General features: G+C 42.6%; 1 protein-coding gene across 3 annotated transcripts in view; it reads right to left on the bottom strand.

The window, feature by feature from the left end:
• Window positions 1-22,067, bottom strand: part of ZNF217 (zinc finger protein 217) — a 42,372-nt gene that overhangs the window by 5,339 nt on the left and 14,966 nt on the right. For 2 of the 3 annotated variants that reach the window (XM_078392165.1, XM_078392164.1), the window contains exons 2-4: window positions 9,916-11,669; window positions 7,168-7,293; window positions 3,258-4,790 (exon numbers count right to left, since the gene is read on the bottom strand). In XM_078392165.1, the coding sequence (XP_078248291.1) occupies window positions 3,258-4,790; window positions 7,168-7,293; window positions 9,916-11,323 (3,067 nt within the window). In that variant the 5' untranslated portion in view covers window positions 11,324-11,669. Of the gene's footprint in view, window positions 1-3,257; window positions 4,791-7,167; window positions 7,294-9,915; window positions 11,670-12,556; window positions 13,693-22,067 lie in introns of those variants that run through there. The other variant, XM_078392166.1, reaches the window with a different exon arrangement.

Here is a 22,067-nt window from a genome sequence, read left to right as displayed (position 1 = left end):
CTTTTTGTTTAATATTTCAAAGTGACATAGCACTATAATGATATGGAAAACAGGCAGGTGAACTTGCCAGACAGCTAACTGGCAGGCAGGTGGTAAACCCACTGAACAACTGATTGGTGTACTGGAGCCCACCAGGAGCAAGAAGGTGGGCAGAGCCACTGAACAGCTGATTGCCAAACCACAGAAGAAAGGAAGAACCAGCATCACTTGCTGCAGAGAGCAGGTAAGTGGGCAGGTCAGCTGATCAGCTCACCCTACAAACAGTCAAGTGGCTCCTGCCCAGAAGCAGGTGCCACACTGGAAAGAGAAATCCAGATCCTATGGGAGGACTGAGCAGCGCCAGCACCAACAGAGAACAGGGCAAAGCTCTGTTTTAATTTTTTTCCCAGTGCCATTCTCTTCTAGCACTATACCAGATGGAAAGAATAAAAAGTAATAAATTAAAAAAAAAAAACAAGAGCAGCAGGGGCTGTGAGAAGTAGTAGGCACAAGGGCTCATAAAAATTTAACACCAAAAAAGGCATTCACATATGGCGAACCAATTAAAATTAAATTGATTCAACATCTGAGTTAAAATAAACAGTTTTCTGGAGGAAAAGCAAAATACCTCACTTCCAATGAAAAAAACTCAATTTTCTAACAAAACAATCTGCACTTCTACATGCATAATGTAGTCACCTTTTAAAGCACTGACTTAAAAAATGCTAACCCTGATTCAAAACCCAAGGTTTCTTTGAGAGAGAAAGTGTGTGTTATACTAATGCTACTGCACTCTCACTATTCAGCCAACCACTATTCAACCAAATGAACTGGGGAACTGTATTCATGAGCCCAACCAATCTTGACGTTGGTGCTCCCTCAGAACTGACCAATTGTGGAAGGTGAGCAAATTAGCCTGTTTGAATTAAAAAAAATAAAACACCACCCTGTGCCTAAAAGAATAATCATAGCAATTCAGATTCTTTATAGCAAACAAGAATATTTATAGAACTTCAGCATGGACTACCAAACAAGGGTAGACAATACCTTTATTAGACCACTAAATTCTCAAAACCAGGCGCAGACTTTTAAGTCCAGCAGGACTCTAGACAATGTTGGACACTGCAGTGTTGGCAAGGGTTGGGTAGAAAGCAAAAATATCCAAAAGTCTCAATATTGGCCAGATGTTAAGGCTTGACTCTCCTGCTTAAACTGAGCTTCAAAATGGATCCTGCAACTTTTTAGAAACAGTTTGAGATTTCTAGTTTCATTCAGGCTCTGTTGATTTTATTGTCTTTCTGTAGTTCTATAAACAAAGGTCTGCCAATCTCTCAGCATCAGTCCCACTGAGAGATTGGCAGACCTTTGTTTATGGAACTAGAGAAAGACAATAAAAGCTACACAGCCTAACAGGAAACCAGATACTTTAAACCCTTCTGGAAGGTTATATTATCCATTCTGCAGCTCACTTTAAGCAAGAGAGTCAGGGCTCAACATCTGGTTAAGATTAATTTTGAGTCTTTGGGAAATTTTTGTTTTGTTGCCCTCCTCACCAGCTCTCTGATGCCTACTCTTACTAAGAGTCCTGCTGGACTCAAAAGCTTCCTTGTTTGTTTTCGAGATGTTGGTTGTTAAATAAATGCATTACACACCCTTGTTTTGCTATTTTGTATAGGGATCATGCTGTTGATTTTTTTTTCGAAAATTGGATTCAGTCCTTGTGTAGCTTAAGCCCCAATCTGCAGAAGCAAAGCCATCTTCAATACAAAGTGAATGTAGATGACTTTATGAACAATACAAAATAAAAATCCTAAGATCCAAATATGTGATGAAATCTATACTATCATTTAACTTTAAGAACTACTATCAGTGTTTGCTCCTCCTCTTCCCTTGCCTTTAATACCATTCCTTTAATATCTTGTAATTTAAATTGCACATGTGTGAACAGAGATTGTTCCTACCGATTTTAGGCAAACTCCTTCGTAAAGCCACAAAAAGGTAAAGGTTCCCCTTGACATTTAACCCAGTCGTATCCGACTCTAGGGCGCGGTGCTCATCCTCGTCTCCAAGCCGTAAAGCCAGCGTTTGTAGACAGTTTCCGTGGTCACAGGGCCAGCGCGACTAGACAGGGAACGCAGTTACCTTCCCACCATGGTGGTACCTATTTATCTACTCGCATTTACATGCTTTCGAATTGCTAGGTCGGCAGGAGCTGGGACAAGCAACGGGAGCTCACTCCGTCGTGTGGATTCGATCTTACGACTGCTGGTCTTCTGACCTTGCAGCACAGAGGCTTCTGCGGTTTAACCCACAGCGCCACCATGTCCCTTTAAAACCACATAGGAGGGGTCTAACGTTATAGAGAAAAAATGGTCAGCTTCAAAAGTCCCACTGTGGTGCAAGTGTGGACACAGAACTTCCTACAGATTTAGCTCCTTTCCTCGTGGTTACTATATTCTTGCTTGAATACTGCAAGGTTCTACGGCTTAGCGGCTTCTGAACTATTCAGATGTTAGCACGTTGGAAATCCTAGTCCAACCCTTCTAAGCTTTTGCACACTTAAGGTGGTACATCACAATATAGTGTCTGTAACAGAATGCCAGTGAACTTTAATAGGAACAGAAATAGAAAAGACCCCCTAATATTTTCTAACAAGCATGGCCTTGCCCAGGATTCTTTCAGATGTGAGGAGCCCAAGCTGCCAATTCATTCACCTCAGTCTCCCCCACAACTCGTACCCAGTAACACCAAACTTGTCATGGCTTTAGGTAGCAAATTGACACTCAGTCCTCAGTTTAATTATTTTAGGCTCTCTCTCAAACATGCACAAAGCTTCAAATTTTTTTTAAAATTCCTGCATGACTCAGGGGGAAGATGTGATCCTCCAGACGTTGCTATCCCACAGCTCTCAACATCCCTCATCACTGGTTGTGATTGTTAGTTGTAATGTGAATTGCTACCCAAAACAATTTGAGAGCTACATGGTCTATAATACACAAATGTTTATAAATCCTGCTTTCAACAAACACACCTGTATGCACTTCATAAATATATGTCAGTTACTCTACTTTAGGGCAGGATTAAATGAGCCAAGAACAATCACATGCCAGTTTAGACACTGATGATTTTGCATCAATCTAAAATAATTCTAGCTATCTCTCCTTTAGCCAAAGCAATTGCTTAAAGCTCTTTAATTTTATTCAGCAAATAGACAGCATTACTTTGCTTTAAAATATGCTTCACCCTCTAATTATTCATTGTTGAGAGAGAGTGTATACCTTCTTTTGAAGAGATGGGGACTTGGCCACTACTTGATCCACAGGAACTATAAAACGGCCCAGGACCATATGTTTCGTATGGCTTTAGAATAGTTACTGGATTTATAGCATCTACTTCAGAGCTCACAAGCCCCTGTTTGACTGGCAGGAATGCAGCAGCAGGTTTGATGGGTGAACATTCCTGAGATAGCAGACCTGTATATCTGCCTGCAACGTGTAATCTGCCGACATCATTCCCTCTTCGATACATGGAAGAATCAACCTGCTCTGAGGCCAAAAGATTAGGCCTCGTTCTTTTTGAAGGCGGTCCATCAAATTCCAAATTTATATTCCCTGAATGTCGGTTGCTGAAAAACTCAATTCCGCGATTGCTTGACCAGGCAGCTTCAGTCAACCGAGTCTCAGGAGAGCCAGTAGAGTTGCTGCTTACACCTGATTGAGATGCCAAAAATCTTGCTTTAGGACCCAGCCTTTTCCCTCTGTCTTGTCCTGGAGTGCTACTAGAAGTATGATGTATTTCATGTTGTTGTTTAGAACTATTCATCTGAACTCCAGTAATGTGAGATTTGCATGATTTCAAGTTACTTGGGGCAGAGTTGCTGGAATTTAACCCTAAAAGAATGGGTGTTTTGTTCTGAAGAGCAGGACATTGCTTTACCTTCTCCACGAATGAGGATTTTGATTGGGTAGGCAGAGATTTCATTTTCCCAGAATTAACAGGCAGAGGGGACACATCCTTGCCCAAAAGATATGGTGGGCATCCAGTACGCCTGGCTTTAAGAGCTGCCCTGGTTCTGATACTATTTTTATTAACAGCATTGGAGTTATTGGGAGGTTTATGCATCAGTCGCCGGTGCATTATTAGAACCTCTGGATATAATGTCCGGTAAGTACAAAAGGGACAGGTGCTGGTTGCTAAGGAGCCTCGAGAAGCAGAGGTCACTGTCGGATCCTGAAAAGAGCCTTTAGATAAATTTAAAGGCCTTTCTTGAACTATTAAACTGCATTTTGAGTTTTCTGTTTCACTCAGAAGATTCATATTTGTTCTGCCTTTGAAAGCACCAGTATAAAGCCCACTTTCTGGCAACACAGAATTCTTTTTCTCAGTCTTATCAACAAGACTATTCAGCTGATGCTCTGCTGTGTTTTTTTCTGATTTTGTATTTTCAAGACAGGAAACTGATGCACTTATATTCAAGCCATTACAGTCTGTACCATTGGTTGTGTCCTGAGTTATACTTTTCAGTGTACTTTGAAAGGAAGAAGGCATTTCTTTCTGCTGTTTAATAGGCGGGACTCTTTTTGAATCTTTGGCATCTTCAAGAAGCCTTTTTAGATTTTTGGTTTCTGGTACACGCCTGCCAATTGGCAAGAAACTCATCTCCTGGGAAGATAATATACTTTTATTGTCATTTTTCACATCAGCTGCAACTTCTGTGTGTTTATCCTTGTGATGTCTCTCCAAGTGATACCGCAAAGATGTCTTCTGGGCTGCTGCATACTCACAAAATTCACATTTGTATGGTTTTTCACCTGAAAGAGTTGTAAGTCAGAGATGAAAACTTCTATTATGTTACCTCTCAGTAAGTATACAAAATGTCCTCATCACTTCCATTAAAAATGCTAAGGAGATCAATATTTTTCCAAAAGCTAGAAACAATTCTGATAATTTCAGAGACATTTTTGGCATACAGGAAATTTTAGTTTTAGAAACTCAAGCTCGTATCTTGCTAAACATTGGGCTGGGGGGAGGTTGTGGGGAAAATATTAATAAAGACATTAGAAGACACAGTTCTAAGAACTACACAAAATCCCAGTCCTCTTCCAGGCACAAAAATGATACAGAACTCCACCCCAATGTTTTGTCATCTGTGCATGATTCCTGAAGAGCCTGTGGTTTGCTCGAAGAGCAAATCAAGTAGTACAAATGAATAGGTGGTAAGCCCAAAGGCTTTCAGTACACATTTCTGGGATAAGAACAAGTCCCACCCAGCTATTCTGGGTACCTAATCATCACAGCAATTGGTAACTTGACAATTTCCCCATCTATCTACCCACAAACTAAATACCTTCAGCTAGAATACAGAGTTTCAGCCATTTGCTTGAGAAGAGGTGCTAAACAAAAAAAGTTAACATACAAGATACCATAACTGATCTACAACAAGCTCTTCACCCAAACCACAACTACCCCTGAAGATCAGTTGCAAACAATATAAACAGACAAGAGAATTCAAAAGATGTCTCAAAAGACAAGCAGTCTCCTCAGCAGTGTGATCATTTACATATGTAGTCAGAAGCAATATCTATTGAGTTTTCCCAGGTAAACATTTACATGAATGTTGCTTACTTGTTGCCTATCTGTCCCAGTTCTAAGATCCATTCCAGATTTCAAAGAGCCTGCTTGTGATTCTGGACTTTTGAGGGTTTAGAAACAGCATGGTGCTTAACCACCCTGTCTGTCTGGAGATATCATTCTTTTTTTCATATTTTATTTGTACAGTGATGCCTCGACTTATGAACTTAATCTGTTCCAGAAGATGGTCGTAACTCGAAATGGTCGTAAGTCGAAACACCGTTTCCCATAGGAATGCATTGGAATGTGATTAATCCGTTCCAGACAAAAAAATTATTTCCCCCTCCAAAAACACCCCACTGGAACATGCCAGGGTCGGGGGGGGGGGGGAAACACCAAAACCTGCCAAAAAAACAATGCAAGCCCCATTGGAACGTGTCGGGGCAGGGAAAAAATCACCAAGCCCCCCAAAAAACAATGCAAGCCCCATTGGAACGCGTTGGGGCTGGGGGAAAAAAAACAAAAACCAAATAAAATAAAATAAAATAACAATGCAAGCCCCATTGGAATGTGCTGGGGCTGGAAAAAAATTACCCCAAAAACAAACAAACACCCCTCAACAACAACACAGCAAGCCTCATCGGAACACTCCGGGTCTGGCAAAAAAATCACCCAAACAACAACAACACAGCAAGCCCCATCAGAACGTGCTGGGACTGAAAAGAACCCCACCCCCACAAAACAGAGCAAGCCCCATTGGAATGTGCTGGGGCTGAAAAAAATAAAATTGCCAGAAAAACCAAACAAAAACCAACCAACCAAAAAAACCAACACAGCAAGCCCCATTGGAACGCACTGGGGCTGAAAATACACACACACACACACACACACACAAACAAACCAAACAGAGCATGCCCCATTGGAACGTGCTGGGGCTGGAAAAAAAAATACACACAAAAAACAAACAGAGCAAGCCCCATCGGAACACGCTGGGGCTGAAAAAACACGCACACCAAAACACACACAAAAATCACAGCACAGAAGCATAACCCCCCAGCCCAAACCCACCCTGCAAAACCCTGTATGTACTCACTCAGAAGCAGAAAGCAGCACCAGGCAGTCCAAAGCCTCTCTGCAAACGCTCACACTCTAACTGTTGGGGCGAAAGAGCTACAAAGCAGCAGCCTCTTTAAATTCCCCACCTTTCCCCCTGGTCATAACTCAAAGCTCCGGCTGCAAGCAGAAGCGAAATTTTGTGGCCAGAGCTGGTCATAACTTGAAATGGTCATAAGTTGGGACATTCGTAAGTTGAGGCACCATTGTATTTCATTCTAGCCGCCTAGAGTGGTCGTTTGACTAGATAGGTGGGGTATAAATAGAATAAATAAAAAATAAAATAAATAAATTTACACTTTCCAGCTGAAAACCTGTGGACTGCTATCAAGATATATAACTAGCACAATTGCCAAATCAAAAGATCCAAACTGATGACCAATGTGACCCCTGAATGAGTTGTTTCCTTAAAGTATTATAAACTCCAAAGCCAAACTATTCTACCATAATGAAATGGCTTCCCTTTAAGAACCCAAGCCCGCCTGAAGCTTTCAATTTCCTTACCTGTGTGAGTTCTGAGATGTATATTGAGGTAATAGTTTGAGCGGAAATACTTCCCACAATATCTGCATTCTCTTGAGGCTCCAAGGCTTTTAATTTTTGCTCTTTCCATGCCATCTTCATTTTTATCTTTAGATTGATGGTGGGATAAGGTGTGAGAAAGACAAAAAGCTTACATTATAAAGTTATACAATGTATAACAGCCATCACGACAACAGGATACGGTTTGTTTGTTTTTACTTTTAGATCTGTGTTTGAGACATACATTTTTAATGCCCCAAGTATTCTGAATAGCCTAACTACCATTTTCTTAATGCCAAAATGATGCAACAATGATATGATGCAACAGTGAGCAAGGGATTGGTAAGGAACAACCACGGTTTGCTCCTCAAAAAATGATTCACAGGCCATTGTGTCAGACTCATTTCATATTTAATAAAACAACAGTATTCACATGATGATGAAATGCTGAAACTGCAACACACGGAAACACAAGTACTTAGGAAATAAAGCATGAATTTTGGTGCAAACCTGCCTTCTGGATGGTAAAGTAATGGATTCTTATATGGTGGCTTGAGAATGGGACTGAAATATTCATGGGTAGTTCTATATGGTTCAACACAGTTCTAAATAGAGACGGCCACTCAGAGAAGGAAGCAGGACAGGGATTGCTGCTGCGCTGCCTTTGATTGGGCAGCTGCTGGAGAAGGCGGAGAAAGGAAGGCTGTGCTGAAACAACTGGAGATGGAGCAGAGTATGCTCCAGCTGGTGAGTGAGGGAATCTATCCAGGGAGTCAGGGGACAGGGCTGAATGGCACCTGTGGTACTGGTACGACAATACAGTGCAATCCAACAATCCAGGTTCGTGACCCTACTTCTAAGTGATAAATACAATAAATTCAATACTTCTATTCAATCATTACAAAAAGTGTGTGGACAGCATATGCAGGTGAGTGCACTAGTTCCACCTCCTCTGTTTTGAGTTTATGCACAAAAAACATTGCGGTCCTGGCTCACGTGAAGACCTTACAGGGACACAATGACACTTCAGAATGTCCTTTTTTCATTACCAAAGCAACAACAGAATGGGACACTGTTACTTCATTCCCCTCATTGCATGTGCTCTCCATAAATTTCAGATTAACTGCAATCCTAGTACTTCAAAAATACATCAGTGCCATACTGGCACACAATTTGAAGTTAGGGGTTTTAAAGAACCACATCATACTATCCATCCAAAACTAGAAAATAGGCCACAGAGGAAACATTTTCTCTACAAGAGAACAATGTTAAACTGGGCAGCATACACACACACACACACACACACATATATATAGCCACTATTGTGATGCCAGGGTTTCAAGAGCCACAAATCCAGAGTAGTACCCTCAACAACTTAAATTAACTCCACTGATCTTAATGCCACCTAGAGTGGTCCGGTGGGCCAGATAGGCGGGATAATAAATAAATAAATAAATAAATAAATAGGTAGACAGTGATGCAAAGTTAAATACACAATTTCCCATGCCAATGTTTTAGTTCAATAGAAAAGATGGTTTCAGAAGATTTATTATTTTATTTATTTATTTATTTATTGGACTTATATACCGCCCCATAGCGCTACAAGCACTCTCCGGGTGGTTTACAATTTTAATTATACAGGCTACACATTGCCCCCCTCCCCAGCAAGCTGGGTACTCATTAGACTCATTTTATGAGATAAAATATTCCAATGTGCAAGTGTAAACATCTTTCATTACTTGGACACAAACTAATTTTTCTCTTTAGAGGATCAGTTGTGTCTGAGTAAGAAAAAGTTCATCCTGTCAAGCTCATCATTTCCTACATTATGAGATGCCAAACACATAAATAAGGGATCTCTGTTGTTTGTTCAAATTAATTTGATCTCCATGACTCTCACATTAATTCCAGTTCAGTGGAAATAGAAATTTTTGGGTTTCCTCTCCCCCCTACCGCCCCACTGATTCTTAACTTGCAGCTTTCAGAATTTACCACTAGAGGGTAGCAAGCACACAATTAAGTTCAACAGCAGTATTTCTGCTTCTTTCAGGTCTATTTTGTTACCAATTGCACAAAGGACTAATTATTGTTTCAATGACCAAGTGCATAATAATTGTGAGAACAGGGCAAGAAACCAATCTAGAAATAACAAGTAATTTCATTAAAATGAATAATTGAGCTTGGCCTTCTGAATATTTTCATAGTTTTTACTGAAATTCTGACTGTATTTGAAACCTCTGGAGTTAGACGCTGCCAATTACAAACCTTTAAGAACCAACAATTATTATTTTAATGCTTATGGCTCAATGTCACAAATAACTAGCAGAACTGCCATAAACTAATAAACAGTTACAGCATTACATAAACAGGACTATACAGTATTTAAAATCAACAAAATGCATATTTGCTCACTACTACCATCCTAAACTACAGGGTTGCCTATTGTAGGAGAGGGCAACATGCAATCAATCTTGTGTACATGTAACATGCTGTATGCTATGTCAGTAACAGGACTGTACAAACCAGCCCTTTCCTTAAGTGCAGATATATGAAATACATTATGCCATTATATGAACACCAAAACACTGAAATCATGTCCTAGGAAGATGGGTATCGATATTATATTGGCAAAACCTCCACTTTTATTAAAAAGCTTTATCATGATTACTTAGGTTTTGCAGATGGAAATAGCAAAACATTCTCTTGTAAATATCTCTCAGTAGATCTCACCTAGAGTCTCTATCAGGCCATCTTCTGATCCGTCCTCGGAGCCCCCTTCTGCTTGTTCTCCCACTCCATTGTCATCCAGGATTACAATGTCCGGAAGATCTGCTTTTGGCTGCTTTCCTTCAGTACAACTGCCCTCTAAACCATTCTTTCGGTCTCTCTTGTGGACTCTTGAGTGAAGGACTAGCTGGTGGTATGTTCGAAAGGCTTTGCCACACTCTGAACAATGTGTGGGCTTATCTTTGTTTTGGGACAACTTAGAGTCTATCTCCATGGAAGGCACTTCACGGCAGGGATATTTCAATTTCTCTTGTGGCATGCTACCAATCCCTGCATACCGGTAATTTCCATTTCTGCTTGCCTTGGTCCTCCCGGTGCTTTCAGTTTGGCTCACTTTATTTGTGTTCCAAATTTCCCCAAGCTCCTCTTTATCAGAGCATGAGTCATCATTGTCTGTACTTCCTTCTTGCCCTGGTTCTTTTATTTGTCCATGGCCAATAGCGATTTTACCTTTGGTAGCCAACTGCCATGCCTGATATGTACTGAATGGATCTAACTCTGCTATCCATTTTACAGGTTTTTCTTGTTTGCTGTCACTAGGTGGTGAACGTGGCTTTAAGTTTAAAAACTGCAAAAACTCTTCTCCTGGTGTTCTGCTTCCTTTGTCACTTTTGTCAGCTTGCGAACCAACAATGTTGGCTACTGCATCTTTGGTATGTACTTTGCTGTGCTCTATTAAACTTTCCTTATTGTGAAACAGAAAACCACAAACCATGCAGATTTTATAAGGTGATGTGAAGCTCTCTGTTACTTGGTCCTGTACAACCTCATTTATTGTTATGGGGCTCTCCGAACCTTGTGGGGCCTTGCTTCTAGAGCCAGGCTTACCAGTATGTGTTCTCATATGATTTTTGAGGAACCAAGGCTCCTTAAATCTCCTTCCGCACACGTTGCACCAATAAGTGAAAGAGTCCTTATGCTTCCTCATGTGGGTCTCAACATCAAAAGCCTCCTCAAATGCTTGCCCGCAGACCACACAGCTGAAATCTTGGCTATCCTTTTCATTTATATCTGAGGATGGCAAATCTGGTTTTATTTGCCCCTTATCAACATGGCTCAGATATTCTGCTTCTACACGCAAAACGGCTGGTTCACAAAGTGTTGGCCTGTGCTGTGTTAACACATGCTTACCAAGGTCTTCTGGATGCTTAAAAGTCTGATCGCAAAACATGCAATCGAAAGGCATGCATCCGTCACCCTGCATTAAGAATTTGTCCTGCAAGTTCTTGCATGAGATTGTATTGGCCCCTTTTATTGGCATAGTGGCATCATTGTTCTCCATTCGAGATCCAACAGTACTGGCTATACTATCTGGCCCATCTATGTATACTAAGAGAGGTTGAGTCGGCATGCTTTTGTTTTTGTTTTTTAAAATTGCAGGGATCTTTTATGTTGGAAATAAGGACACTTCAATAGTTTCCCACCTATTCACTTACAACTGTTGGAGAAGACAACTCCTTCAAGAAATGTTTGCTGAATGTTTATGCTCATCTGCAGATGCAGCTAACCATACACAATACAAACTATTTATAAAATTATTCATTTCTGCACCTATGGAAGATACTGAATTGCTTGTGTTCCTCTCCAGTTCCTTTATCTTGCCTTCAGAAGTCCACTTATATCTCCACATGTAATTATTCAGATCTTCTAAAGCCTGAAGAAATGTGGAAATGGTTCAGCAGCAGCACCAGCACCACCTAAAAGGGGGGGGGGGAGAAATACATATAAAGAGTAACTGAAGAAGCAAAGCAGAAGAGCCACATCTAGTATACTTTATACATTACCAATAAAGTCTTTTAAAAAACTTAGTTTAATAGGATGCCTTCAATAATCCAGTGAACTCAGAATCTGACTGATTTTAAAGTTCTCCCAACACAGAGACAGTGCATAACCAGCATATTTCCTGGATTTCTAATAATACTTTGTCCTTAAGCAACAGTTTGCCTAGGTACTTGGAAAAAAAAATCCTTAAATGAACCATGTTTAAAGGAAGAGCAATAGAACTACTGAATCCAGATTTCACTAAATATTTATCTGGAAAATGATGCAACTATCAAAGGAAATTACTAACCTCTGCAAGGAAACTGCCTTAGGGAGTTACTGTGTAACACTCACATTATCTTTTACAGTCACATGGAGGAACCGCCTCAGTGAGAGCAGTCTAATTAGACACTTCTGCCTCTAGAATGTTATAAATCTACACTTCAGGTGTAATATTCCTGCTGCTTTACTTTCAACCGTACCACCTTCTGGCTTATTTTCTGCAAGCTCAAACCTCACAAAAATGATCAACCTGTTTAGAATTGCTTTACTCAGTCTTAAACATATTTATACATGACAACATGCTACTGATAATGCCTATTTAGCAACCATTTTAATTCTAAATTGGTGCCTCAGCAACTATCAGTTGCAAAACTGGAATCTGGACTACTTAACAGCACATCAGTGGCAGTCCTCATCAGACAGAAAACTATTGTAAGTCTTGGTATCCTTAATATGTAAATATAGTATCCTTTCTATGTATTCAGCTCTTTAAATATTAAGAATACATCAGAGATAAGCAAGCAAAACAGATACTACTTACTTTTATGGCCTAATACAGCTACTAACTCACCCTTGAAATCAAGTTTTTTTCTGACAAGTACAGAAAGTGAAAGCTTATCCAGGTATTAAAAGAAACAAGGGCTACAGTGCATCATGTTTTAATTCAGCATAATAAAAATACTGTAGGTATATTTCATATAATTATTCATCAGTTCAGATTTACACAAAATATTCTAATCAGCCAGAATGAAGCAAATGGGAGAGTAAGACCTGAGTTAGAAAGCACATCTCTTGCTAGTCTAAATATTGTATTTGTGGTTAAAACAACAAGGAGGAAGCCATGTTAGTCTGTTGTAACAGGAGTTCTATGGAGTCTGGTATAAACAGACATTTATACATTGGTAGGGAGGGCAGAAGATTAAATGTATTGGAAACACAACATTCTATGAATCTGAAAAAGTGAACTACAGTCCACTAAATCCTATGTAAAAAAACACAAAATCCCTTGTTAGCAATTAAGGGTACCACAGAGCTCTTTGTTCTTTTTGAATTCATGGTGAGATGCAAACAGAGGACTATTCATTTTATAGTTCAGTCTTAGCCATGTCAACATGCCAAAATATGTATTCCAATTTGTTTCCCCTTTCCCCTTTGTTTGTGGACATTACTTGTATTTACATCCATCTTTACATTCCTGGCTTGCGAGAAATAGTTGCACACTGCTTCAAAGCTTTCCAAATGGTTAATGAATCTGTTCCATTAAGAACAATCATCTGAACCATATGGATGTGTGTGGGCTTTTTGTTTTTTTGCAATTCACACATTTGATAAATTTACTCAACTCTTTTTTTAAGAATCTGTTTTGAATCTTTACTACAACGTTTTACCACTGAAAGTTACTATCGCAGAACAAGGTGGCTTTAAAACCAATGATGTAGAATTTGAACAAATGTCTATATCAGGGGTCTCAAACTCAATTTACATGAGGGCCGCTGGGGGCAGAGTCTGGGTGAGGATGGGCCACATCAGATTTTTCCGCCAAGCGGAACAAGAGCCTGAGGAAGCTGCCCAGAGTTTCCTTAGCCCGGCTGGGCCTCCGAGGAGGAGGAGGAGGAGGGGCGCGCGAGCCTTCATCGCCAGCCACGACCCCCTCCGGCTCCTTCTTCACCACCACCACCACCACCAGCAGGACAAAGAAGCAGAGAAGGGAGGGAGTGCCGGAGACTGCCTAGTGGGGGGGAGGAGGGCATGACATAAATTTTTTAGAAACCTCACAGAATCGCCTTGCCAAAGGAGAAAAGCTCCCATCTGTACCCGTGAAATTAAACAGAATGGGGTGGCCCCCCCACAGGTACACACACAAGCATGCAGGAGCACACACACACAGGTCCGGCAACCTTCCCCTGAGGGCCCCCCTCAAAACAAGGCACACTCAGCAGGAGCAGCTACTCCCACCACAACAGAAGAGCAAACTTTGCAAGGAGAGCCCAGGCAGCCTCCAGAGCTGAGGCGGCTGAAGCAGGAGGAGGAAACACCGCCGGGCGCTGAGGCGGCCACTGGCCGGGCTGGTGTTGGGGGTGCCGAGAGAGAAAGAGAACCAGAGAGCTGCTTCCCTGGAAGAGGCGGCGGCACCTGTTGTTGGCGGCTTGGAGGCGCTCTTCGTGGATGGGCCGGGAGTGGGTTCCGCTCTCAGGCATCGCTCAGTGGCGGCTCAGGCACTTGGGGAAAAGGGCAAGCAGCATGCCTCGTTTGCCAGCTCTCCCTTAAGACAGCGTCTCTTGCACCCTCCACCTGGAACTGCAGTCTGCCAGCCAGCAGACAGGTTGGATAGCTGGCAGGCTGCAGTTCTGGATGGAGGGTGCAAGAGGCGCTGTCTTAGGGGAGAGCCAGCGAGCAAGGCAAGGCTTTTTTTTTACTCTTGACAGCAGAGGATGCGTGGGTGGTTCAGGGTGGGCAGGCAAGGTGGGGGCCACAAACTACTATCTGGAGGGCCACAAATGGCCCCTGAGCTGCATGTCTGAGACCCCTGGTCTACATAGAAGCTTCTACTGTCTTCTGTGTACATGGAAAAAAAAGCTTAATTCAGGAACACTGTTTACTGGCAGTGTTTGGTATGTGATTTGGCAGTGTTTGGTATGTGATTAACTGCATATATAGCTAGGAACTGCCATGACAAAACAGATGAAATATCACATTTCAATACCGGAAAACTAGGTAAAAATTCATAAAAATTCTTCATAAAAATTATACAAGGTGGCATATCACTATTTCTTGGCCTTGGCTACTTTACACTGTAGCTGAAAAAGTAAACTGACTCAATGTATCTGAGAAGAACACAAGACAGTTGCTTGGATAACCAAGAAAGCAGAATATAGAATCTTGAATTTTCTCTTCCTCCCACTTTCTTCTGGACCATAACTGCTTGTTAGAGAACAGCTGCATTTACACTAACCAGGGTTACTATTTAACACAGCATCTGAAATTATTTTAAAAGTAACACTTACTGTTTTACATCATACTTTTCCCTCAAAGCATTGTACCTGACTCTTTCCTCTTCCTATTTTATAACAGTCCTGTGAGAAAGATCAAACTAACTGTGAATAAGTTTCATGGTTAAGTGGGCATTTGAACTCAGGTTCCTCTAGCAGCAAACTGCTAGATAGTTCAGTGAGGTATCTGGCTGAGGAGTCAGGGTATAGTAGTTCAGTTCCCTACTGTTCATCCCAGAAGAGCAAACCTGTGTAGCCTTGTGCAAGCTGCACAATCCCAGGACCCCCCCCCCCAAAAAAAAGAAGGGAATGGTAAACTCCTACTGAGTACTCTCTACCTAGAAAATCCTGAAAAGGGTTAATGGAAGTCAGAATTGACTTGACAGCACACTGTTCTCTAGCCCTAGTCTGATAATCTATAAATACTATATCACACTGTTTTGTTTAATCAAGAGAATAAAGAAACGAAAATAATATTATATATCAGTCATTGGATTCCTATTACCTTTTGTAAATTTAAGCATTCTTTGGTTGCAGATCCATATTGCCAACAAGCCAGAATGTACGTATTAGTAGAAATTGTGCACAGTATTGCCATGCATAACAGCTTCCAAGTCTAGAACAACCTGGGCACACCACATACAGGCAAACCACACACATTCCTAGTATTATGAAAGTAAAATTCTAATTACTGTAGAAGCAAACTCCAAAGCAGAGTTTCAATGTTCATTTTATTAGAATTTATAACCACTAAGAACTATTGGAAATCCTGTATCAGATTTTATTCAACTGGGATGTGTTTAAATTTAGGGTTTATAAGTTTCAGTCTTCAAAACGAAGAAGCTGGAATGGGCTAAAGCTTTGTAAAATAAAGTTGCTACTTCCAAAATCAGCATAAATATGTATCTTCCATTAGTTCATACTCTAATGGCTTCATTGTAACATGGAGCAGATGATAACCAGCGTTTAAGCGTAAATGTACAAAGATGGAAATAATTTGACAGCAGCTTCAGGATCTCTCCCATGTTTTCTAGACAGGAAGCTTTTAAGATAAAAAACTGAACTTCCTATGTGGAAATAACACCCAAGTACACCACAAATTGTACTGAAAACTGAAGCAGGACCAGGGTGGATTAAAAAACCAGTTATTTTTTTTAAAAAAAATCAAATAAATTTTAAACATGATTTAAATTAAAAAAATACTTTTTAAAATTTAAATCATCCCAAAAATGGATAATTGTGCCCAGCCTGTCAAGGAGGAACACTGCAGAATCAAACTCCCAAACTCTCAGACAGATATATAAACCACTGAGTTATCCAGCAGTTAATTGCTACCCCATTTTTAAAAAATGTGTGCAAAATAACATGAATTCTGCAGTCTTGGTAGTAGGAGAGGCAATGATACTGATAGCCTGGACCAAACCACTACACTACTGCCATTTCACTGGGATCTAAATTTTCAAACACAAATTTTAGTTCTATTTTCAAGTAGATCTTTTTACATGTTCTTTTTACATAGAAAACAGATTATCAGGAAGCAGAATTTGTGCCCATTACCAATGGGCACTCTTGCCAAAAGTCAGTGTCTGTGCTGCTCTATATCAGGGTTGGGCACCATGTGGCCCTGCAGATGTTGCTGGATTGCAATTTCCATCAGCCCTCATTATTGATTATACTGGCTATCACTAATGGGAGTTGCACTCTAAGCACATCTGGATTGCTACACATTTCCCACTCCTGCTTTATGTACAGATAAACAAATCTGCTGGCAAACCCAACATCTGCCAGTGGATACTGACGGGGGAATGGGAAAGAGAAAAGAAAGAGAATTGAACACTTCCAAACTGACAGATCCCCTTCACGTATTGCTGCCTTGTTGTGGCGAAGGGGCTTGAGTAATTCAGAGAAGCTATGGGCTATGCCGTGCAGGGACACCCAAGACGGACAGGTCATAGTGGAGAGTTCTGACTAAACGTGATCCACCTGGAGCAGGAACTGACAAGCCATTCCAGTATCTTTGCCAAGAAAACTCCATGGACATAAACAAAAGACTAAAAGATATGACGCTCGAAGATGAGCCCCTCAGGTCGGAAGGCATCCAACATGCTACTGAGAAGAGCACAGGACAAGGACAAGTAGCTCCAGAGCTAATGAAGTGACTGGACCAAAGTTGAAAGGATGCTCAGCTGTGGACGTGCCTGGAAGTAAAAGGAAAGTCGGATGCTGCAAAGAAAAATACTGCATAGGAACCTGGAATGTAAGATGTATGAACTTTGGGAACCTAGATGTGGTCAAACAGGAGATGGCAAGAATAAACATTGACATCCTAGGCGTCAGTGAACTAAAATGGACAGGAATGGGTGAATTCAATTCAGACTATTACCATATCTGCTACTGTGGGCAAGAATCCTGTGGAAGAAATGGAGTAGCCCTCATAGTAAACAAAAGAGTGGGAAAAGCTGTGCTGGGATACAATCTCAAAAATGATAGAATGATTTCAATACAAATCCAAGGCAGACCTTTCAACATCACAGTTATCCATCCAACAATGCTGAAGAGGCTGAACTTGATTAGTTCTATGAAGACTTACAACACCTTCTAGAACTGACACCAAAGAAAGCTGTTCTTGTCATTATAGGGGACTGGAATGCTAAAGTAGGGCGTCAAGAGATGAAAGGAACAACAGGTAAGTTTGGCCTTGGAGTTCAAAATGAAGCAGGGCAAAGGCTAATAAGAGTTTTGTCAAGAGAACAAGCTGGTCATCACGAACACTCTTTTCCAACAACACAACAGGCAACTCTACACATGAACATCACCAGATGGGCAATACTGAAAACAGATTGATTATATTCTCTGCAGCCAAAGATGGAGAAGCTCTATACAGTCAGCCAAAACAAGACCTGGAGCTGATTGTGGCTCTGATCATCAGCTTCTTATAGCAAAACTCAACAGGATTGGAAAAGATCAGTCTACATCCCAATCCCAAAGAAGGGCAGTGCCAAAGAATGCTCCAACTAACGTACAATTGCACTCATTTAACACGCTAGCAAGTTTATACTCAAAATCCTCCAGGGTAAGCTTCAGCAGTATGTGCAACGAGAAGTACAAGCTGGATTTCGAAAGGGCAGAGGAACTAGAGATCAAATTGCTAACATGTGCTGGATTATGGAGAAGTCAGAGAGTACCAGTAAGGGTGGGGGATCGATTAAGATGATCCGCCCCCGGAGACTAATGGATCCGGATGGTTTCCTGAATGCTCTGGGGGATTATCCGTCTGATATGGTCGGCGCTCCTGTCGAAGCTCAGGTCACCCTATGGAATAGGGAGATGACCCGGGCGGTTGACACGATTGCGCCTAAGCGCCCTCTCCCTGCTCGCCGAGCCCAGACAGCTCCTTGGTATACTTCTGAACTGCGGGCGATGAAGCGAGAGGGGAGACGGCTAGAGCGCAGGTGGAGGAAGTCCCGCTGGGAATCCGATCGAACACGACTTAGAGCCCATTATCGGGCCTATTTCGTGGCAATACGGCTGGCGAAACGGCAATATTTCTCCAGCCGCATTGCTTCCTCAGAATATCGTCCAGCAGAGCTGTTTCGGGTGGTCCGGGATCTTCTTCAACCGGGAAACCTGGTGGAGGTCCCGGACTGCTCATCAGCTCGCTGTGATGAGTTTGCTATTCATTTTGAGGAAAAAATCGCTCAGATTCGCAGTGGGCTGGACTCCACTGTTACTGCAAAATCGGAAGATGTGTCCAGTGTGCCGTGCTTAGGTCAAACTTTAATGGATGAGTTTCAATTGTTGAGACCCGAGGATGTGGACAGGGTGCTTGGATCTGTCCGTTCTACCACCACGCCGCTCGACTCTTGCCCATCTTGGCTAATTGGAAGATCTGCCAGGGGGGTTCGCACTTGGGTCCAGGAGGCCGTGAACGCCTCTCTGAGAGAGGGAGTGGTCCCTACCGCCTTGAAAGAGGCGGTAATTCGACCACTCCTTAAAAAGCCTAACCTGGACCCAAGGCTGGTGGTCAACTACCGACCAGTGGCGAACCTCCCTTATTTGGGCAAGGTGTTGGAGCGGGTTGTGGCCGGGCAACTCCAGGCGCTGCTGGATGAAACGGATTTTCTGGATCCATTTCAATCGGGTTTCAGGCCGGGTTTTGGTACAGAGACAGCCTTGGTCGCCCTGTATGATGACCTTTGCCGGGAGAGAGACAGGGGGAGTGTGACCCTGTTAATACTCCTGGACCTCTCAGCGGCTTTCGACACCATCGACCATGGTGTCCTTCTGGATAGGCTGGCTGGGTTAGGAGTTGGGGGCACTGTTTTACGGTGGTTCCGCTCCTTCCTAGCTGACCGTGTCCAGAAGGTGGTGCTGGGGGACAGTTGCTCTGCCCCATGGCATTTATGTCATGGGGTTCCTCAGGGCTCGATACTGTCCCCCATGCTGTTTAACATCTACATGAAACCGCTGGGAGAGGTCATCAGGAGGTTTGGGCTGAGGAGTCAGCAATATGCTGACGACACTCAGCTCTACCTCTCGTTTTCCACCAATCCAGGTGAGGCGGTTTCTGTGCTGAACTCGTGTCTGGACCTGATAATGGACTGGATGAGGGTTAATAAATTGAAACTCAATCCAGACAAGACGGAAGTGCTGTTAGTGGGTGCTTCGCCGGACAGGTTGGAGGGCCATTTCCCTGCCCTGAATGGGGTTACACTCCCCCTAAGGGACAGGGTCCGCAGCCTGGGGGTGCTCCTGGACCCCAGTCTAACTTTGGAAGCCCAGGTGGACTCGGTGGCCAGAGGCGCCTTCCTTCAGCTGCGGAAATTATACCAGCTGCGGCCCTACCTGGACGAGCGGAGTCTCATGACAGTTACACACGCACTGGTAACATCTCGTATAGATTATTGCAATGCGCTCTATGTGGGGCTGCCTTTGAAGACGGTCCGGCGACTGCAACTGGTCCAGAATCGAGCTGCGCGGCTGGTGAGTGGTGGAGCCGCTAGAGATCACATCAAGCCAATTCTGTTCAATTTACATTGGTTACCAGTTGCTGCCCGAGCCCAATTCAAAGTGCTTGTTTTGACATATAAAGCCCTAAACGGCTTGGGCCCTGGATACTTGAAGGACCGCCTCCTTCCATATGAGCCTACCCGGCAGTTAAGATCTAGCCAGGGGGCCCTTTTGAAAGAGCCATCCCTCAAAGAGGTAAGAGGGATGGCTTGTAGACAAAGGGCCTTTTCGGCAGCTGCCCCCAGACTATGGAACGCCCTCCCAACTGAAATCCGTCTGGCGCCGACGTTGATGACATTTCGGCGCCAGGTCAAAACCTTCCTGTTCCAGAAGGCTTTTAATTGAAATAACAACTGTGGGTCCTGATGATGGCAATTTTAATTGTATTTTAATTGTATTATAATTGTATTTTAATCATCTTATTGTATTGAATTTTAATTATTGTAAGCCGCCCAGAGACCTCTGGGTAGAGTGGGCGGCATATAAATAAAATAAATAAATAAATAAATAAATAAATAAATAAATAAATAAAACATCTACTTCTGTTTCATTGACGACACAAAAGCCTTTGATTGTGTGGACCACAGCAAACTATGGCAAGTTCTTAAAGAAATTGGAGTGCCTGACCACCTTATCTATCTCCTGAGAAATCTATACGTGGGACAGGAAGCAGCAGTTAGAACTGGATATGGAATAACTGATTGGTTCAAAATTGGGAAAGGAATACGACAAGGCTGTATATTGTCTCCCAGCTTATTTAACATATGCAGAATACATCATGTGAGAGGCTGAACTGGATGAATCCAAGCCAGAATTAAGATTGCCAGAAGAAATATCAACAACCTCCGATATGCAGATGATACCACTCTGATGGCAGAAAGTGAGGAGGAATTAAAGAACCTTGTAATGGGGGTGAAAGAGGAGAGCACAAAAAATTGTCTGAAGATCAACATCAAAAAAACTAAAATCATGGCCAATGGTCCCATCACCTTCTGGCAAAGAGAAGGGGAAGATATGGAGGCAGTGACAGATCTTACTTTCTTGGGCTCCATGATCACTGCAGATGGTGACAGCAGCCATGAAATTAAAAGACACCTGCTTCTTGGGAGGAAAGCATTGACAAACCTATAGACAACATCTTAAAAAGCAGAGACATTGCCTTGCCGACAAAGGTCTGCATAGTCAAAGCTATGGTTTTTCCAGTAGCGATGTGTGGAAGTGAGAGCTGGACCATAAGGAAGGCTGACCGCTGAAGAATTTATGCTTTTAAATTGTGGTGCTGGAGGAGACTCTTGAGAGTCCCCTGCACTGCAAAGAGAACAAACCTATCCATTCTGAAGGAAATCAACCCTGAGTGCTCACTGGAACAACAGATCTTGAAGCTGAGGCTCCAATACTTTGGCCATCTCATGAGAAGAGAAGACTCCCTGGAAAAGACCCTGATGTTGGAAATGTGTGAAGGCAAGAGGAGAAGGGGATGACAGAGGACGAGATGGTTGGACAGTATCATCAAAGCTACCAACATGAATTTGACCAAACTCTGGGAGGCAATGGAAGAGAGGAGGGCCTGGCGTTCTCTGGGCCATGGGGTCACGAAGACTCTGACATGACTTAATGACTAAACAACAACAACAAAAGTGACAGATAAGATTTCAGATCATGGCTTCACAGACAAAGGAAACCTGTGTACACTATTGCAGGGGTACCCAACCACTGGTCTGCGGCCTGGTGCTGGTCCGTGGCCTTGGCTGGACCGGGCCGCAGACACAAATCTTCCGCCCCATGCGCTCCCCCCCACAGCCCCTTCGTGCATGTGTGCGAGTGCGCATGGGTGCCCTGTGAGCACCCCACCCCTTTGTTCGTGTGTGTGTGTGTGTGCCACACAACTGCCCCATTCCCTTTGCGCATGTGCGCGAGTGCCTGTGTGCCAATGCAAGCAAACACTGCTTCTTCACACATGTGTGCACATGTAGGGTGTCCCACCCCCATGCACGTTCCCCCCAATTGGTCCTTGGTATCAAAATGGTTGGAGACCACTGCACCACTGGATGG

The sequence above is a fragment of the Pogona vitticeps genome, chromosome 4, assembly GCF_051106095.1.
Source record: "Pogona vitticeps strain Pit_001003342236 chromosome 4, PviZW2.1, whole genome shotgun sequence".
Lineage (NCBI taxonomy): Eukaryota > Metazoa > Chordata > Lepidosauria > Squamata > Agamidae > Pogona > Pogona vitticeps.
Note: the sequence above shows the minus strand (reverse complement) of the source record. Positions and strands in the feature narration are given on the sequence as shown.